Here is a 21,653-nt window from a genome sequence, read left to right as displayed (position 1 = left end):
TTTATCCTCTTTATGTAGCAGAGCTCTGAGCTGTGCAGGCAGTTATACTCCAGGGACCTCTCTCAGCTTTTCAAAATATTAGTTTGAGAGGTGGGGCATGGGATAAAAAAACTCAGCTACAGCTGCTATCATTAGGCCTGTGTACATGCAATATATGCAAAAGGGAAGAATACTTTTAAAGTTCCCCAGAGTCCCTCACACTAACAAGCTGTTTGAATTCTCTGCAGTTCAAAAGCTTAGAAATACTAAAACTAATTACAACTATTATATTGATCAAAAGGAAATAGACTATCAAGGCTCTATTAAACAAACATCCAAGTCTCATCTCACTTTTATGAAATGCCCTTTTGTTATTTCCACATCTGCACAGACATCATGAAAGACAAAGGATGGTCTTCAAAGTTCCCCTTCTTTTATTCTGTTCCCCTTATAATTGTAAGCTCTGATGAATATAAACTATCCAAAAAAACAGATGCAGGGTTCAGAAGAACAGCTTGTTAGAACTGCAGTGGGAGAACACGAGGTCAGGCTGCAAGCCATCACTTCTTGTTCCTGGGAAAACAGCAGCACTTGGTGTGTCCCCCAAAACATCCCTTCCCCAGAGAAACCTCCAATGACACTGAGAATGGTCAAGATTTCAGGATACAAAAAAATGGAAAAAAGCAGGGTTTAAAGTACAGTACAAAAAGGTAGCAGCTCCAGGTAGACTTCCCTTGAAGATGATACTGATCTCCAGTTAAAAAAATAAAATCACAGAGGTTTCAGAGGTTTTAATAGCATTACCAGTAGAAAACCAAACTATTTTGATAAAAATGACACCAAAGTTCTTGAATGCATTGCCTGAGGAATACTTTTTCTGCAGAAGCCATAAAGCAGATGGTTATAAATGAGACTTATTTCATGGGCACCATTTAATGACTGCAAATTCCTTTAACTAAAAATCTAATTTTATCAGTGCATAAATCATCTGCTTTGAAGGGAAAAAACTGTTTTGGATTTTCCATTCCTTCTAAAAAGCTTCTTCATGTACCGCTTTAAATAGCATTTCATTAGTGCAATATAACAATTTTATTTGTCAAGGTTCACTTTTAGCACCTATTTCCTACTTTTTAATGTTAGTCAATTGAGTACAGAATGAAAGGTCCTTCTGTTCTGTGTCTGAAGTGCCTAATCACTATGTGGAAATCAATGCAGTATGTTTGCTTCGGGATTGCCTTTCACCAGACATGTAGCTAAAGAAAAACTGCATCTCCAAAGGACCAGATTCATCAAGTATGACAGATATTTCTACCTGGATTAGGAGGGGTGAAAATCAAAATCAAATAGAGTTCAGTCCCTGCTGTCACACTGTTTCACTCCCCTGTAGCTGCAGCGTGTTGTACCAATGCCATTTGCTTTTATTTGTTGTACCAATACCATGTTGGTCCTGATGCCATTTAACAACTGGTTTGCACAAAGCCCTTTTCTGCTCTTAGAAAAGGAATAAGAGCTAGTTTATGTTATATCTCCTAATTAATGATGAGTCATGGGTCCATGGATGAGCAGAGCAGTAGTGATAAATCAGATTTCATTCACAACAAACACAGAGCATTGGGAACTCCATTGTGCAGAGTTAAAACACAACAACACAGAGGGAATACACAACATAAAACAGTGCTTGGTAGCCAGCGTGCTACAAACAGGTTTTCCAGTGGTCATTAGCAATGGATGCAAGCAGCAAAACCACTTTGGGGCTGTTCTGTGTAGAATCACAGAATGGTTTGGGTTGGGAGGAGCAATAAAGCTCATCTTGCTCCAAACGCCCTGCCACAGGCAGGGACAGCTTCCACTAGGTCTGTTCAACCTGGCCTTGAACACTTCCCAGGATTAATTCAGTATTAAGAGATTTTCACATGGCTGTGCATTTCCCACCCCTGTTTGTTACTGGCCTCTGATCCCAGCAGGGAATGATCCTGAGCATGGATCACCAATGCAGATACCAAAGAAATACCAACTGCCTCAAGCACAATAATCAATCAGGTAACCTTGCAATGGTTTCAGTCTCTTGCCCTTTAATACTGCTTTAGATTCAGTAAAAAGGCACCCCTTTTTATAACCAAAATTTAATACAGGGGACTTGGCAAAAAACCCCCCAAAACTTACAAAAAATAAATCAAAAAAAAAAAAAAAACACAAGCAGCAGCAATAAACAATAAAACAATTAGTGCAGAAGAAGAGAGGCAAAAGAACAGGTAACACTCCAAATCCACAAGTTCCCTGCATTGCTGGCCTTACCAGACCCTTTGTGGGAGACAAGGCAGTACAAGCAGATAAATCAAAAGCAGTCCCTGCAGCTGGGCTCATGCTGGGTCTCACAATAAATCAGATGTTACCTCTGCACACTCCAGGTCTCCAGGGACCTGCTCTCAGGATCAGCCTAACTGCTGTACAATTTCTAAATATACAGTCCTAACTCATTTAGCAAATTAATAAAGAAGTGGCTGATCCTATTAATAGATTACCATGCCATGGATTTTTTTCCTCCCTTCAGAGCCTTCTCCTCTTTATCTCCAGTGAGGGGTCATGCAAACAAGATAGATTTAGATTAGATATTAGGAATAAATTCCTCCCTGTGAGGGTGGGGAGGCCCTGGCACAGGCTGCCCAGAGAAGCTGTGGGTGCCCCATCCCTGGCAGTGTTTAAGATCAGGCTGCAAGGGGTTTGGAGCAACCTGGGATAGTGGAAGATGTCCCTGCCCATGGCAGGGGAGTAGAATTACGTAATTTTTGACCCAAGCCCAAATCATTCTATGAAATGACACTCAGTACAGGGTTGGTGGGACTCTGTGCATGGGGACTGGAGTATCAGCACAGTACATGACTAATACATGGCTTAGTTTGACAATCAGGATTTTCTCCCTTTTTTTTTTTTTTTTTTTTTGATCAGGCATGAGGAAAAAATAGCTCACATGCTACTGTTTGGAGAAAGCTTGCTATCAGTATGGACACTGGCAGGTCAGATTTGTACTGTCTGGTGTGAACACAGAGGAACTCTGATGTCTCACATCACACAGCATCATCTGCTCATCCATACGGTAGCTAATTGAGATAATTACTGCAGCTCTGATTTTACTCACTATTAGTTCTGGACTCCAGATGAGAAACCCAGGTATATCTCCATAAATTTCCACGTTGTGATGGGGAAGCTCATGGGATGGCTGTTTTTAGAAATCCCGAATCTGTGGATATACTCTTTCTAAACTAAAAACCAAGAATTCCCTTGCTTGGTGGTCAAAAGTACTTCAAGTAAAACTGTATTCCTTTAAAAACTAATGCTACAACCTTTGTTTCAAAGGGACAATATGCTACATTTGGGAAAAAAATTGCTCAACATTTAGTCTTTTAAGGCTGAGTGGCTTCTGAACAGAATATCAGAAAGTTTAACCCTCTGTCACATCATAACCAAGTTAAGATTGCCTTGATTCCTTTTATTTTTGCAACATGATTTACTCTGGTCTTATTCTCTTCTTCAGAATCATACCAGCATTTCCCCATCTCAGTACGATTTTTCACAGTTGCTCAACTGTGACATGAGAAAAACTTCCTGAAATTTGATTCCTGCAGTCAGTGAGTGCCACAGCTCAGCACACAGCCAGGCACCACGAGCCCACATCCCTCTGCTCCCAGAGACAGCACCCAGGAGCCCAAAATCCAAGGTCATTAACGTCCAGGGCACCACAAACTGCTCCGTGCAGCAGCAGGGGGCCTGTTCTCTTGGCTGGAAGGTGACAGCCCCCAGGAAACTGGGCAGTGCAGGACCACCATGAGCTACCACACACTGCATCCCACCACAAGTTTAAAAAAACATAAAGGAAGCAGGATTTCCATTCTGTAAGGGACAGCAAACAAGGGAGTTTCATCTTCAGATTGTGCTTTAGATGCATCTAGACAATCCCTGACACTCACTATTGAGCCATAACTACTCATGTAAACCAAAATCCTTCTAATTTTCTTCTGTTATTCAAGTATACAGTACCTGCCTTGTTCCAAATTTCACATTTTCTAGTACTTCAAGTACAAGAGTATCCCATAAGATATATTTATTAAGCCCTGTGAGTACACAGAAAAAGTGGAGGGGGACGTTGGAGATGCAGAGGAAGGACCTCAACACACCTAATATAAATATTATCAAAACACTGCACAGCACCTTGAGCTGCAGATGCTCTGGTAACCAGCACTCAGAGCAAAAGCTTCTCATCTCCACAGGGATAAAATACCTGTTAAGATTTAGGATGCTCTACAAAAAAGCAATTACTGCTTGTTAGAGATACCACATAAATGCAGGTAACAAGGAGTGAATTATCACTACATACCAAAGTGATAGAAAAATAAACTTAAGTCTTGTCTCCCTGTACTTTTATTAATGCTTGAAGCAGCAGCAGGCTGTAGCACAGTATAGATTGAAACTCAAATCTGATTCTTTTCTTCCTTTCTCCAAACTGAAAAGCAGTAAGAACACTCAAATGGTAGACAATGCATTACTATTATTAACAGTTAAAATAAATACCAGGATATTAGATCTCCAACTGTATACAAAACTTATACACTGTGCCTGTTTTATTCCAAGCTCATCCTCTGAAATTGTGTCTAGAAGCAAAAAGCTTCTATCTAAAAAAGCATTTGCAATTTTTTACCTTGCTTCAGAAAAAAATCCCTTCCTAGTCTGTCAGATTAGGAAACATGACTTTGCTGGGGGAAGGAGCCCAAAATCATCCCTATGAATCCCTTTCTGCACAGAATAACCTAGTGTCATCTTCAGATGCAGCAGTAAGTGATGCAACATTTAAAAATCTGAATATAACTAGCAATTTCAGCAACAATTGATACTCTTAGAAATGCACAGTTGGGACTTGTGAGTGGATTCTAGAGAAAGGCTTTATTCTGGGCATGAGGGCACTGAAGGGCTGGTCTGATCCAGCTGTTTGCCATACATTTGTACTTTGAGACTTTGAGCAGTTCAGGTGCCATAGAACCACAGAATGGTTTGAATTCAAAGGGACCCTAAAGATCATTCAATTCCAACCCCCTGCCAGGGGCAGGAACACACTAGACCAGGTTGCACAGAGCCCCATCCAACCCGGCCTTGAACACTTCCAGGGATGGGACTCTACGCTCTCCTTCAAGTAACAATTAAAGAACAAAAAGAATGGATAGCCAACAGAGGCAATACCTGCCGAATGCCAGCAAGAAGAAGGTTATGGTGCCTTGAAAAACGAGCACATGGAGCATCAGCTGTGAGCTCTGTGCAGAGGAGCTTCCCCAGGGACACAGCTCTTCTCCCCATAGGAGCGTGGGGGGCTGTACACGGGTTCCTGAGACTTCTTAAGTAGGAGGATGGGTGGCAAAAATAGCGCGGCATGAAAGGCAAATTAAAGCAATTAAGTATTTCTAGAAACCACAGAGCAGTTATGGTTCTGTAGCCCTAAACAAACCACAGAATGCCTGCCAGCCCTTACTGTCACTGCTCAGGAGCTTGGTGACATCCAAATACTTAAAAATGCAGCACAAAACAACTCTCCATGTACCACAAAACAGAATTATTCTCCATTTGCACACTATCAAGCTAGGACAACATTATTCAAGCTACCCACCAGCAGTGCCCCAGAAAACATAACACAGAATTTAAATTTCCAAAATGCAGTTCTGTGATGATGCATTAGAGGAGCTCTGCTCCTGGAAGGGCTGATGAAGACCTGCAGCACTGCTCTGCTCATTTTAGGTTCACAAAATGAGATCCAAGGTCTGCCCCAAGAACCTCGGCAAAACCAGCTTGGCTTCAGCATGCACAGCAAATCACCCTCTCACAGAGAAAGCAGGGCATGGAAGAAGATGGCTGTTAAATTTCAGTATTTTATAAGATGCTTTGCAAAATATCCCAGGAGGCTGAAAAAAATCAGCCTGAGCCATTAGTGTGGATTACCTAGCAGAGACTGAGCACTGCTGGCTTGCCATCAGAACCTCCTGGCCAAGTTCTCCTCCAAACCCAAACTCCAGCGTTATTTCAGATCCAGATTGTTTGTCTCTTCTGCTCATACTGGAAACTCTCTTCACTACCACTGGCAAGGACTCAGAAAGCTACATTTTTTGAAAATTCTATTCTAGAAGAAAGAGGTGATCCTAGACTACATCACCTGGTGTATCAAGGACCACCCAAAGCCCTTCTGAGCCAGCACAGAGCTGCCCATGAATTGTAGTCACCTCTAGAACACCCATGCAATCAGACTTGCTGAAGGCAGAGGCAAAAACTTGTCCGAAAACAACACCCCAGAATAGTGAGCTCTATATATCTGATATTTCGGCATATATTCCACTGAATAGGATTTAATCTCATGATGGTTCAACCATGAGAAGCTTCACCCCAGTCCACATGCAATGCCCAGAAGCCTCAAGAGCTTTCCAGCAAGCCCTGGAACCAGCCTATGAGACATTTCACACAACACAGCAGTAATCTCCAAAATTAATACAAACCAGGAATGTTGCAGCTTTCCAGTCAAACACTAATGCTGTCTTTTTTTTAAATTATGTTTTTTATTTTAGCTCTCTCATTGAAACTGGAATTTCATACTGCATATACATATTTATTAACTATTTTACTCAGGACTAAAAATATTCCAGAAAAGAAACCTCTTCTCAGGAGCACCCATAAACTTGAGGGGCAAAAGGCTGCACATCAAGAAAAACACACACCATTGTTATATTAGAGGGTTGGTTTCTGATCAGAAAGCCTTGTAGTCTTATTTTCTTTAATAAATTCAAAGCACAGCTGCAATAATTCTACCACATACCATGAAGAAATTGATTTAGCAATCTGAACATAAATTAAGCAATGTTTTTGATTCAGTAAACTTGTTCCTATGTAGATCAGAACAAACATTAGTGAAGGTCAGTGACCCATACCCACGTATTTGCTTTGATGAGGTTCACAGGAATTTTCCATCAGAGCAGACTTCAAAATTATTTGACCTGTAAATTAACATTTTATTCATTTTTAAAGCAGTTTTAGTGACTTGCTAGGAGCATTTCTAGTTGTGATTCAATATTTTTAAAATGCATGTTAATGGATCTATGTATTAATCACACCATAAAATTTGGAACCTAACAAACTTCTCACGGATAAGGAGCTCCAAATTGAACAAAGCCCTATAATGCTAGAAAATTATTTCAGGTGACTTTTATTATTAGAAAGGTATTAGGGATAAATTATTTTCTGCAAGAGAAAGTAACTGCCGTTTGCTCTCAAAAGGTGATTATCTCAGTTTCACTGACCTACCTGAAAGCTGTGCTCAGAGAATTCACATTAATTTTGGTGTTTGGTGCCACACTGTATAAACACTATTTCTTGTGGAAACAAGTTTTCTGTACAGACACTTTTTTCAAAAATCTGATTTATAACTTACATTTCTTGACCCTACTTTAACTGCATTCTTTGTACAGTCATAATTTTAATATTCACACTTCTTAAATTCTGTGCAAACCTGAGCAAATACATTTTTAGCTGAGATCCTTCCACCTCAAGCAAGATCAAGTAATTGGTACAATAACATTATGGTCTTTAGAGAAAGATCAAATGAATTAGTGTCTTTCAAGTAATATAATAATTCTATGATTTATGTTAAAGTAAATTGAGTAATGAATTTAATTCCTCAGAGCAACTTTCTTAAAAATAATCAAAACTAATGTGGACTAGTAAAGAATGAGACTTTTTTAACTGCACAAGCATGCAAAATATTTAATAATTTTTAATAAAAAAGCAAAATTTATCAGAGATTCTGCAAGAACAGGTTTAGCAAAGTGCCAGTGTACTACCTGAGCCTACACAGCAGCAAAATAACAGTGGAGGTGTGGAAGGGAGCTGTTCTTCACTTTTACAGAACAGAGGTTGGATACTTCAAGGACAAAATACACCTGAAACAGACCTCACAGCTGTAGAACACCCAATACCACTGAAATGACTTTTGAGCCCTGCTAAGCAGCAAAAAGCACTTTTTTAATTACCTTAAAATGTAATGCAGATAACTGGGTATTTGTAGACAGAATGTGACTGGGAGAAATGGGATCCTCCAACTACAACCAAATCCTGAGGCTTAAAAGATCCAGTTGCAACATGAATCCATCAAGGGCTTATCATTAGCCTGGCACTGACTGATGTGTCTGCCAGCACAAAAGTGTTCAAGGCAATGGCAGCTAAAAAATAGCCAAGTGTCCTTTTCCTGTCCTTCTGCACCATCTCTCACTTTCAGACATCTGAGCAATCATTTAGGGAAATACATACAGGAACTAATTAAATAGCTAAAATTGTTTCAGCATTCATTCATCATTTACAGCTCAACAAAGTCACAGTTCTAGATTTTTGTGGCTTTATTCACACGTCTCAGCCTCAGACTTGTGAAAATCTGAGAGTACATCTGTGCCACAAGCAGTGCTGAGCTCTGGCTCAGAAATCCAGTGTCCTGCTGGGACAGCTGCTCCAACACTGCTGGGACAGGGTCTGCTCCATCCACACTGCTGGGACAGCAGCCAACACTGTCACCTTCAGCACTGGGAACAGGCTCAGCTGCTTGTGCACTCCCTGAGCCCAGGAATGAGCACTGAGGAGGCACTGCTGCCCTGCCCCAGCCCCAGCAGGATGGGCACTGGGGTGGAAGGAGATCACCACTCACTGCAGTCACTGCTCCCTGCCCCCTTTTCTACTCCTCTGTGCTTCAGAAAAGTATCACATTTGTAAGTCTGGAGGGAAACACTTTGGGCAGTAATTTTGCTGATTCTCTCAGAACCACCTATGGCTCAGCTTTCCTTCAAAAGAGCTTTTTTTTAGGTTTCACCTGAATGTTTACTGATCCAAGTGAAGAGCCAGGACAGTTTGCTTGTTAAATTTAGCTTCACTGGTGTCAGCAGCCCCAGGACAGCACACTGTGAAGTCTTTGGGGCAAAGTCAGCATCTCCTCAACAGCCAGATGCACAATTTCACTTCCAGATGATGCCAATATACCAAATAAGCGTAAGAGTTTCTGCTTCACTGCTTTTCACTGACCTCCTTGGGAGGTGCTTAATACAAATATACATGGATAAGCCCACGCTTGTCTTCTGTTTGCAATATGGAGAGCCTGCCCAGAGCCCAAGAACAGAAACAAGAGCGGTGGCTGCAGCAGCAGCAGGTGTACAGTACCTCTTGGTGCAACCTCCCCGCATCCGAATACAGGCTCCTGCTCTGGTCCACATCCATCCATCCCCTTGTGACCAGTGGGAAAACCCCCAGCAGTACAAGAGAGCACCAAAAGCTCCTTGATGTCATCATTTCAAGTCTGTTAAATAAAAAAAAAAAAAAAAAAAAAAGACAACAGTTATAGAACATGCATCTTACAACAAAACCCAGCTCAGGTTTGGTAGCACAGAGGCTTCCGCTGACAGTGTCTGTCCACACAGTGCCTACAGAGCTTTGCAGCCTCCAGTGTACTGGTAATGAATTCCCATATTGAAGTAGTTTTACCCCAAAACTCTCTTCCTTGGGATGTGCTGTTCCCAGCCTGCTGGCACACAGCACCTGCAGAACCTGAGACCTGGAATTTCTCAACTACTGTGGCCAAAAGCAAACCACATCAGAACATGATCTTGTGGTACTGCAGAAGCCAAAGGGTGAATTTTATCCCTTCTGCAGAGCCCCCAGCAGCACAGGGTCACTCACAGTCAGGGACTCACACCTGCATCCTCAGCAGATTTTCAGGAAAATGCCAGACACACGCCTTTGCTTCTCTGACAGCTGGAGGCTCCCAGCAGTGTGACAGAAAATAACTTCATCATTCCCCTCTGACTCAGAGGGGGACATTGCCTTGAACAGATACAGCCACTGGCAACCCCCTTGGCTACGATCAGGTGTGGAGGGTGAGACAGGGCTGACAGCTGACACCAGCACACAGGGACAGTCATGCATCCTCCCGATGAGGACACCTGCCCAGACGGTCACCAAACACACCTAAACTTGAAAGACACAAAACAAATCCTGTGCTGAAGAGGGCTGGTGTGTTTCTCCAGCCATGACAGAGGTGAGTCCTACCTGGGTCTGATTTCTGCACTCAAATTCCTCTGCCCCAAGCAGAGACATTTCCAATCCCTCCCACACTCACTCCACTCAAAAGCAGCACCATTTCCCTGGCAAAAGCCCACCACATCTCCACATCTGTAGGGAACTGGAGAGGTTCCCACTAAATATGCATTCACTTTGAGCAGTGGTTCTGGTCTTGTGTGGTTTTTTAATGAATTTGGAAAGAACACCAATGCAGTTACCCAAAGTGGTGTCAGAAGGAACTCCTGTGTTTCACACACCACAACCCTGCACTGGCACCCTGGAGGCTCAAACAGGAGCTGTGCTTCCTCCATAACAATAACACAAGATTGTGTAGTTACTTTCTACAATTAAAAAACCAAAGGAATATTCAGGCCTGGAACCATTTCTGAGATGGCTGAGGAAGGCTAAAATGGACCCATTAATGAGGCATAATGACCCTTAATGAAGTGATGGCATTTTTAGAAGATGAGGGACAGGCTGCTGCCTGGCTTGAGCCACACACATCAACAAGGAGGGTTACCTGCTAATGGCAAAATTCAGCCAAGCTGAATTAACTCACCATGACATACTTTGTCTTGACAAGTCTCATTTTACAGTGTTTTCATGCCACGTATTTGCCACAGGTTATATCCAAGCCTTGATGCATCACTCCTAATTTACACCAGCAGTGACAATCTTAGGTATTTTGTTTGCTCAAAGACACCCCATCACTAGATTGAGCACAGTACACAGCACCCACAGAGCTCAGGCAATGCCTTTTCTTGGCACTAATGTAAACACACTGAATGAAGAGCATTCAGGACAAAATCAAAATTTATTAGTCTTTCTAAATTCCAATTATGAACCTCAGATGTAATGTTACTGGGGCTACAAATAAATATTTAATAAACCAAAGTCACTACATCAATAAAAGACAAGTACATGTTACTTTATGAATTGCTCTTGCACAGCAACATTGTTTCTCACAGCGTTTGGGTTTTGTTTTTTTCCTTTAATAGAGGTATTTTGTGTGCTCAGTTGATTCCATCACAACAAATAACAGCAGTTCTAGAGACCTCTGAATCATATCCTGCTTGAAATTACAATCCTGGAGCAAAACAGGGAAATCACTAGTTTAATGTATATTTAGTAAACAACTGACAGAAAGCATGAAGGTATTTGGATTAGGATCTGTAACACTGATGAAACTGAAAGGGCAGACTACCTGATAGAAACTGTAGTTGCTTTATAAACAGAATTTCTAGAACATCTTTAGTCAGTTTAGAAATTGCTTATTTTTATTGCATGCTGACAGCACACTAATTGCTCTCAGTCACAGTAAGAGGAGGACACATTAATACACATTATATATCTTAATAGCCTCAATCAAGCAACAAATATGTACCATAAATATCAACTGAGAGCTTACCCTGGAGTCACACAGCATTTTCTTGTCACCTGGCATCCTAAACCAGAGCTCAGCACCCTGAGCCTTACCCTGAGCTAAAGGGAAGGCTCCTTGCAGAGCCTGGTCTGCAGCTACACCATACAATACAGCTACCAGACTGCAGGTTCAAAGTGCCCTGAAGTCAACAAAAAAACTCAAATTGATTGAATAGATCCAGACCACCACTGTAAGCTCAGGCAAGTTTTACTACCCATTTCCTTTCCTTGCTCGAGGGAGGGACAGATTTGCTGGATTTGAGCTTTTATGGAGATCACTGTCCAGAGAAATCAAAGCTTGCATACAGAAATGTCTGCATAAAACAAGCACTTATACTCAAAAGAAAGAATAAATATTGGCCCTCGTGATAAAGAATATACTATGCAAAGCCAAAAAGTTTACCTGAAGGTTGTGGTTTCCTCCTCTGAGCTGGAGCAGCCTTCCAGCTTTCCTTGCAGCTGGCACTGCTCTAGCAGGAATGACACCACAAGTACAGCAGCACCAGGCTGTGCACTGTCATCTGAAGCAGCTCAAACACGATGGCAACAGCAAAACACCCATCCCAAGGCCAGGGGGTCTGGGCAGGTACCAACACACAGGGAGAGCCTCGAATTTAAAGCAAATTGCTGCAGTGTCTCCAGTGGAAAAACAGCAAGCAGATGCCAGCCAAAGACAAGCACAGGTTTTAGGGCACAGGCTTGGGAGCTACTCAAGCAAAAAGGGTCACCTTGAAAAACAACAGGGACTAAGCATCTTAGCCTTTTGAGTGAAGAACAGCACGAACTGTTTAAAGCATTTCTGTGACAGGCAACAACCAGATCCTGCAGTGATCCCACAACTTTCTCCTCCGCAACACAAAAGCGTTATGAATTCAATTACGGTGACCACAATGAGATTAAAAAATTTGCCAAAAGCAGTTATTGGTTTTGTTTCAGGGCTACTTAAACTGCAGCTTATTTGAGAAATTACTGGTTTGCAATAGCTTTCAATAATTTCCAACAAGCTTCACATCAGAAAGAGGCTGAACTTAATTATCTGAAGTTCTGACTGTTGCTATAGCAAAAAGAAAGCATTTGGACATAACTATTACCTCTATTCAAACTGACGCTATTAAAACCAGATAAGAATCTGGTCCTTAGTTCCTGCCATCAACCTTTGCAATTGCTCCAGCCTTATCTAAACAGCGTTTCCATTGCTGGCAAAATAATTTAGACATCCATAATTTCTTGTTAAGCGCTACAGAACTAGGCTACAAAATTAAGCAAAAAAGCCAATGGTTTTGGCAAGACATAATGAAATTGAATAATTATTCGGTCAGCCGTCCACAGTTAAATACTTAAAGTTTGGGTACATTAAGAACTCATTGGAATCAGCTTTGACGTTTAAGTACAAATCAGATTTTCCATTTGGGCAAAAGCTACTTTAAAATATTTCATTTGATTAAGTTTCACTTATTATATTTGATTAGATTTCATTTAATTGAAATTCTCCAAGACACTTCAATACTCCGGAATAAACCTGGGGAGCATCAATCCAACAAGGATGCAGGACTACCAAGAAACTCCTGAACCTCGCAGAGATTTCGCCTTAGTTTTCAAAGCTGGCCCCACAACACGTCTCAAAGCAGCTTTTCTCCGACGTGACGGAGAAATCCCAGGGCATCCCTTGCTGGGCAGCGGGCGGGCAGCACGGCCGGTACCGGGTACCGCTCGCCGCGCTCGGGCCGGCCGGCCCGGCTGCCACCGCCGGCCCCCGGCGCCACCCAGCTGCGGCACCGCGGCCCAGGGGCGGCACCGCGCCCGCCCCATCGCGCCCCGCCGGCGGCACGTCCACGGTGCCACACGCGAGGTACGGGAGAGGAGGTCCCCGCTCGCAGCCCGTCGCGCCCCGCTCCGGCGCCTCCCGGCCCCCGGCGGGCACACACCTGTTACCGCGGCCGGCCCGCGGCGTGAGCGCTCGGCGGGGCGCGGCGGCACCGAGAGAGCGCCCGGCGCGCCCGCGGAGCGGACAGCGCAGGGAAGCCGCGCGGTTCCGCGGGCGGCGATGGGGACGCAGCGGAACCCGCGGGCGCTCCGGCCGCACTCACCTGGGGAAGAGCCGGGGCCGCTCGGGCCGGGGCGGAGCGCGGCGGGGCCGGTGCGGGCAGTGCGCGGCGCGGGCCGGGCCGGCCCTATTTCTGCTCTCCGGGCCGGAGCCGCCTGACGTCAGCGCTGCATTTGCATATTCCGCCCAATCCCGGCACCTGTGCGGGCGGCGGGACCGCCCCGGGGTGGGGGACGGACAACGGCTGCGAGCATCCCGGCGCCGGGCCGGGAGCACCGGGGATGCTCGTGGGGCCGGTGGTACCTCGCGGTGCGGGTGCTGAGCCGCCCCGGCAGCTCCGTGCTGGGAGAGCTGCTGCGGGGCGATGCGCTGCCCGGAGCGGGACACGGGACCGCTGGCCCCTCGCCGTGTGGCCGTCAAACGGGGGAGACGTCGCGGGACACCGGATTGTCTGCGGTGGGACGCCGTGACTTGCCACAGCAGTCACTGCACGGCACTGGGCTGTTCTGGAGGTGTGCCTTCTATTTGCACATAACCATGTTTATAAAGAGAGGCAAACATTAGAATTCATTCACTCTCCTCTTCTTAGTCTCGTTTCAAAAAAAAAAAAAAAAAAAAATCAAGATAATAATTTCTTGTCAAGTTTTTAACAAGGATGTTTCCGTGAGCAGGAGGCATGGCAGGACCACAGAACCAGAACATGTGGGTATTTGTACCAAATTTGTACCAAAGGCTGAGAGGAGGTTTAGGCAAAGGTGATGGAGCACTCAGAATTAGCAACAGGAGAGGAGCAGTCTAAAAGACCTGATAAAACATGCCAAATTTTGTGTTTCTTCCTGTAAAGAAACTTACAGCCTGCAGAATTAGTTTGGATTTGCTATTGGCTTCAGCGTGAAAAGGACAGGATCCCCCTGCCATGGGCTAGTAGACTTGGGCTACTCTGGGAAGCTGGGTCTAAGTCCAGGAGAAAATGTGCTTAGTAAAAAAACATTCCACAAAATTCAGCACGAACTTGCAGAAGTGGCTCTTTCATGACTAAATTTGGAGTATCTTATTTTTTATTTTTCTATTTTCTCTGCAGGAAATAAGTGATCAGACTGGTTGGTTTTCTAGAACCTTTGTTTCTGGCCTGTTAAATCAAATACCAGTAAAATATTTTCAGTGTTTGCAAATAAATGGAGCTTTTTTCTCCCAAATCATGCACAGAGGCTCATAGGGATTTGTTATTTTGTGGTTTTCTTCTTTAGGACGATACGAAATTGCAGATTTAAGGTTTGGATTTTAAAAAGAAATCACAAATGCAATTTTAAAAATGGAGTATCCACTGTGAATTGTGCCCAGGCAACATAAGAGAGATCTTTGCAGAGTGTCCTGGAAGAAATGAGTCTGTATTTCATAGGTGCCCTATAGGTTTAAGAGATCTGAAGTTTTAAAAAAATAACACTGAAATCTAATCAGCGACAAATACGATATCTCCAGTGAGATCTTTTTTTCTTTCCTGAGAGAAAAAAAAAATGGAAATAATATCAGTGCAGACAATTCTTCCCCATTTCCTGAAGGGAAGGAAGAAAAGTCTCTCCACTTACCAGCAACATTTATTCTATGAAAATATGTCTGTGCTGTCAATTTGAAGTATTTACTAATCTCTCTGTATCTCTTCAAGTCAGACATAAATACAAGATGCATTAGTAGACATCTGAAGGATCTGCACAGCCTGTGTTTATTTATATCCACACATGCTGCAGGATACAGAGTTCCTTCCCCACCAGGAGCTTGCCTGGGTGATATTTGCCACCTCACTTTTGTAGCAGGAGGAGCATTTTGCTCATTTTACATCATCTGATGCAGTTTTCAATGCACAGGCTGGGGCTGCTGTGGTTCTTCAAGAGGCTGGCAGCCAAGGCAGGTGGGAGAGTGTGGTGTGGGCAGTGCCACCAGCCTGCCAGGACCCCCCGTGCCATCAGGGGCTGTGGGGTCCCTTCCTGGAGCTCTTGGGGCTCACCACCTCCTGCACCAGCAGTGCTGGCCCTGCTTTCCCACCTCTTGGTGAAACTCTAAATAAGCACCCTGAGCATCTCAACAGCTAAGTAAGGAACAAATTTGCCCTGCACAGAGTTGGACAACTTGCCCAACAAAGTAAAGTCTGCTCTTCCATCAGCTCTCAGGTGCTGAGGGTGTCCATGTTCCCAAGCCAGATGTCCCTTTCCCACCACTGACAGAAGTAGGTTCCTACAAGCATTTTTAGTGCCTTCTCTCACACATTTGGGTCCTGTGCATTTCTCTGGTATTCTGGTTCAAAACCTTTTGGTGTTTCCAACCTTTTGCAAGTCTTGTTTATAAAAAGCAGATGGAGGCACCCCTCATCACACCCTCAACTCTAGCTCCATACCCCACTTCTGCAAACACTTTCAGTCTGTCCTGAGACCTTTAACAGCCCCGTGGAAGGGTGTCTGCATCCCAAGAGGTGGTTTTGAACAGATGCTGTGGGAGCTTTTCAGGGACAGAGTCAGCTGTCTCCCTGCTCTGGTTCACCTACCTTTGTGAAGCTGAGCAAAGCAAAAAGCTTTCTTAGAGAACTGGAGAAATAAACTGAGCAGGCTGGCAATGAAAAGGTGATAAATTCCTCATCTTCAGGGCTGGATGAGTTTGAAGCAAAATAATCGTTGCTTTCTTTTGAACTGGGAATTGAAAAGACCAAAAAAAAAAAAAAAAACAACGATTGTAGTTAAAAAGAAGAGAAAAATGGATGGTTTTGAAGTCAGACTTGAGCACCTAAAAATTCTTAGGCAGGGGAAGGGGAGAAATAAACTTTTTTTTTCATCGAAACACAGGATAACCTGTTCACTGTAATGAGATTTTAAGCATGATCCCATTCCTTCTGTTTAAAAAAATAGATATTAGAACAAGAAAACTCTGAAAGTTTAGAGGAATTGAAGCTGCAAGAGGCAATAGATTAATATGATGTGGGCAAATTTGAGGACTTTGAAGAAGGAGAGACTTGTGCCAGTCCCAGCCTTGTGTACTTCAGTGAGAGGAGCTGGAAATGCGCAGTCTCTTGTTAGCTTGGACTGATGGGACTTCAGGAATTTGATGAGAAATTTTAAACAGATTGATGAGGCACAGCTCTGTATCACTGAAGATATGAAGATATCACATTTCAGGGTGACCATGACAGTTGGTTTAAGGATAATAGTTTTAAAGAACAGATGATCTTCTCTTACACAGCTTTTCTTTCCTGATTTACAAAAAAACAGCACAATAGAGCAATGCAAATAGCCAAGGCTCCCTGAGCTCTACCAGCAAAGGAATTAACTTGCAATCATGTCAGCCATTTGAAGTACTTCCAAAATATATCAAGTAATGTTCAGAAGAAGAAGAGAAGAAGGCTTCCTCTTTGAAAATTCAAACCTTTAACATCAGCATATCACCCACCTACCTCACTTGTCCAGTCTTGCTAGCTAAATGCAGTAGCTAATAATGAGATTTCAAAAGAACATTGTATTCACTGGGAACAAGAAGCTGAGGAGGTAATAGGACAACAAGATTCATGCTCATCACTTTGAGTTATTTGAACCAAGAGCCTAAATCAGACCTGATTAAGATCAGAACTCAAAACAAGATTCAATCAAAACTAGAGATATTAAACAAATACAAATGTGACAAGAGTCATGATTCAATTATTAGAAGCCCATCTTTTAATTACTCATTAAGATGACAGTGTGTATCTTTGCCTACGTACATTTAGCAAAGCCTTTTCACTTTGACAGTGCATAAAATTATCCCTGCCAACTATATTTCTCTTACTTTTTATGTCAACTTTAGAATTACCAGTTTTTCATTATCCTCTTGCTCACAAATTAACAAGGAGAACAAATTTAATAGCAGCCTCAAACCTTTAGAGATTATGTCAGCCTTGTGTATTTGTGCCAGTTAAATTACCATTTATTTCTGCTTAAATTTAATGTGGTCATCTTCATACAAACACACATATATTCAGAGCCTGCTCTCGGGGTACAGCAAGCCCACAACGAGGGGCTGCTCTGGAAAGCTGACACAGAGCTTGGACTTGAACTTTTCTAATCACATCACCCTGTTTATGATGCAGCAAATGGAGAGGACCAAGGTCAAGAGCTTCAAACATGCAAGAGGATTCTCTGGGTGCTGCTCTCCCACATCATTACAAGCTGGAATACCTATGGACGAATGTCTGCAGCAGTGGAATGTTCTTTGGTGGTCAAAATGGGTTGAGGCACAGATCTAGGCAAGGTGCTGGCCTTGGTGACCCCTCCTCTGTCTTTGTTGTGTTTTCCTAAATGTTTGGTGGGTGCTGGGTTGCAGTGCTTCATCCCTGCCTTCATAGCTGTAAGTCCAAAATACAAAAAATTGTAATGTTTTGTTGTAAAAGAAGTTTCATGCTGAAGGAAATACGAAGGGTAGAAAGAGTGGTTTGATTCATTTCACAGCTGTAGTCTTTTTTGATTTGTTTGTAATTTTCTACGCTACTGCTTCCAATTTGATAGTGTCTGGGCATCGGATGACAATGGGAATGGGATAACTGATGATGAGCTCAAAATACTGAACACTATCACACTTACCCTTACGTGTACCCACAATCAATATGTCTCTTTGAGGAAGGAACCATCAGCCACTGGGTAAAGTTTGGAATATAAAATGTCACAGGAACTCAAGGCACATTTCTTATTTCTTGGGAGTTGTCAGAGCAGCTGGCTTGTTGCTGTCTAGGGAACATGTGTAGTGTTCAAATAAATAGCCCCAGAGACCTGGATTCAAACTGGTGTGGCAATTTTGGGCAGCTCCCTCCTTCTCCAGTGTCCTGGGAGCCACAGGCACATGGCCAAATACAGGGCTAATGGAGGGACCAGTGGGAACAGGTCCCGTGGCCATCGATCCAGCTTGAGGCTTTGGGAATGGCACCAATTTTCCTCATTTTTTTAACTCATCTCTGAATATTTTGTTGGTATCTTCTCCCAGACACCATCAAAAGCAGCGGGCAGCGTTCATCTGAAAACAGGAAGGGACTTTGATCCATGAACATGGATAATAACAATGAGGTGTTACATTTTTCCCAAGTTCATTGGCTTTTTGCAAATACAGTAAGTCATAGGCAAGTCTTGGTGCATATTCTAGAGCATTTGGTGATTTTTCTTTCAAGCTTGTTTTCAAGAGGAAGTTTAAAGCAAGGAGCTCTAGCAGAGATAGAGAGAGACACGGGACTCCTAATCCATGTCATCATAACTCTCTGTGTCAGAGAGAAAGAGGCAGATGGATGAAACAGGTGAAGATAAAAGAATAAGCAGAAGGAAAAAACAGCAAGAAATGTGAGCCTGCTTTATCTGAAACATTGGGAAAAGCTTTCTAAAGCACCTTCACATTTTATCTCATTTAATAGGTTTTACTTTGCGCCTGTGCATATCTGTGCTGTGTATCAGATTCTAGAAATGCATATGAGCAAGGGTGAATTGTCTGCAGATTCCTAAAATTGCCTTTGCAGACAGATGGCCAGCAAGCAGCTGGGAGGGAGAGTACAAGCAAGGAGGCTGTCGTTCTTCAAGAAAAATTAAGAAATTAAGCTGCACCATCAGTGCTAAGAAAGGCAAACCCCTGCAAAGCATTAGCCAGGCTCAGTTAAAACAGCAATTAAATGATTTAGAACAAGTCTGCGATCATTTACAATTTTTAAAGGTGAAAGGTGTGATTTTGGTAATGCCTTAAAATTAAAAGGCCAGCCACTCCATCTTTAAAACTATGGTTTCTCTCCTGGAAGACTTATCTCATTGTCAGTCCATTAGCAGCCAGCCAGAACCCATCCTTAAAAAAATAATTGGCTATTGATATATAGTAATACTGAAAAGTTATTCTTATTTTTGTTCATTGCTATGGAAAGATGTCCTCTCCAGCCTACACTTTCAATCATTATAAATGCTACTGTGAAAGACTAAAAACACTGTTCTGAGATAGATTAAGATCCACTTCGCAAATAAATATATTTTACTACTGAGAGAAGAAGCAAATGTTACTGGTACTGAGTGTTTTATACACAGTAGAGACCACTTAGGCTGAAATATTCCCCTTGTGTTAAATAAGTGTCACTGGCCATGCAGAGTTCCCTCTACATGACAGGCTCCTGTGCAGGGTTTATACCTGCTGTGCTCAGGTGAAGAACTGGCTCTGAAGCACAACAGTAGCCCCTCTGCTTCCCATAAAGTGGGGTGAAAAAGATGGTTTACCTCGAAAAAGGATTGTTTACCTCAAAAAAAGATGGTTTCCCAGAGACAGGCAGGGTCCACTGTTCTCTGCAGTGACCAAGGTACCAAATTCCCCTTGGCTCAGAAAGGGTTGCACCCTGTACACTGGTGGATCCTGGAGGATCTGGAATGCTGGGAACAGCAAAACACCTCCACCAGCACACAGTGTGCCCTGTAAAATTTGTGCCCAGGCTGGGAAGTTGGCACTGAGGCTTTAAAGCTGCGAGGAGCTGGTGGCAGATGCTGCACTTGCCAGCTAAGCACCCCTCTAGAAGAGCTAATAAACCAGAGAACATTAGGCTTCAGAATGCCATACTTTAAAGATAAAATGTCTCTGGTTGGAATCGTACTAAGATTTTTACTTTCTTGTGGACAGTTATTTGGCTCCTCTGAAGCACAATCTTGAGCTGAAGTGAGACAATGGGTTATAAATCTCTGGCTGGGACGGAATGCAAGGGAGATGAGAGGAAGTGGGGAAATAATCAAGCATGACAGAGAATATTAGGGACCATAGTTTGAGCCAGTAGTCAAAATTCCTCATGCTTAAGGCTCAAGCACACACCAATGAGAAAGTAAGGTGTTAAACATAGTTTGAGCCAGTAGTCAAAATTCCTCATGCTTAAGGCTCAAGCAATGAGAAAGTAAGGTGTTAAACGGCTTCAACAAATCTGTATTGAGACCTTGTATAGACAATTGATTTTTGGTTGTTTTGCCTTATATATGGCAACTAATTTGTGACAGTTTTTGATAAAATGTTTTAAGGGGTAAAAAATTAGCTTTAGATTTGTTTCAGCTGCTTATGGAATTATTTTTTCCTTATATATTTTTCATGTTTGGCCAAAATTCTATTGTAACTCTTCCAATACAAACATATCACTTTTAGTAGTTACTACACTGAGTCTCTGTTATCCGTTTAGCAACAGCCTCTGCTGCAATAAAAGAAAATGTATCTTTTCTCTTGTCTCCTATTGTTCAGAATTACACTTGGATATTGCATTGTCAATGTTTAGTATTATATCATTTCCCTGACAATTCATTGTAATCAAATCTTCCACAAAGTCAATAGCAGTGACATTTTTATAAGGCATTGTCTCCCTCAACCTATTAGGTGATTTCAGTTCTTTGAGTTTTCTGTTCTGAGAATAATAGTGACTTGGAAGAAAGCATAAAATCTGGGAAAGTCACTCAAGGAGCCGTGTCATTGCTCAGCAACCAAACCTGTAGGTCAGAGCTCTCACTAGTCCAGACAGGTCACTCAATCATGTGACTTTTATTTTCTCTAGAAAACAATGCAAAATAAATAAATGAGCTAGCAGGCCTACTGGAACCAATAACAGTATTTCTACTGCATTTAATGGACCAGATGTTGTCTTTGCAGAGGTGTATGTGATGTTACTGGGTACATCTTGCTGCAGTGCAAATATGGCACTACAAGTCACAGGGAGGTACTAAAGCTGGTTTAAAGGAGGCACCAACAGCTGCAGCACTGCAGAGCAGAGAGAAGGCCTGGAAGCCCCAGCCCCGCCCCAAGGATTTGTTTGCACCATGAACTGGTGCAGAGCTGTGTGCTGTCACAGCCGCTGTGCCATGAGGCTGAGACCCCTTCCATCAGCATCCTTTCAGCAGAGCACAGCTTTCACCACCTGCCTCTTATTCAGCTCCTCAGGATAAATTTCAGTTTCATGTTGTGCCTTCAGGAATGGCAGGGTCACACTGCTGGGGGTTACTCAGGAGTGGAAGGAACCAATATGGGAGCAAAGTCAAAATTATGAATGAATTAATCGAAAGTGTAGAGTTTGCACAGAGCCAATGGAAGTTTT

At 42.9% G+C, this 21,653-nt stretch overlaps 1 protein-coding gene across 1 annotated transcript in view; it reads right to left on the bottom strand.

Moving 5' to 3' along the window:
• FSTL4 (follistatin like 4) overlaps positions 1-13,654 on the bottom strand; it is a 211,367-nt gene extending 197,713 nt beyond the window's left edge. The window contains exons 1-2 of the mRNA XM_041397665.1: positions 13,611-13,654; positions 9,205-9,340 (exon numbers count right to left, since the gene is read on the bottom strand). Coding sequence (XP_041253599.1) covers positions 9,205-9,333 — 129 coding nt within the window. The 5' untranslated portion in view covers positions 9,334-9,340; positions 13,611-13,654. The remainder of the gene's footprint in view (positions 1-9,204; positions 9,341-13,610) is intronic.
• Positions 13,655-21,653: the final 7,999 nt, after the last annotated feature.

The sequence above is a fragment of the Onychostruthus taczanowskii genome, unplaced genomic scaffold, assembly GCF_017590055.1.
Source record: "Onychostruthus taczanowskii isolate IOZ18803 unplaced genomic scaffold, ASM1759005v1 scaffold14, whole genome shotgun sequence".
Classification (NCBI taxonomy): domain Eukaryota; kingdom Metazoa; phylum Chordata; class Aves; order Passeriformes; family Passeridae; genus Onychostruthus; species Onychostruthus taczanowskii.
This window is presented reverse-complemented; position numbering and strand designations above follow the sequence as displayed.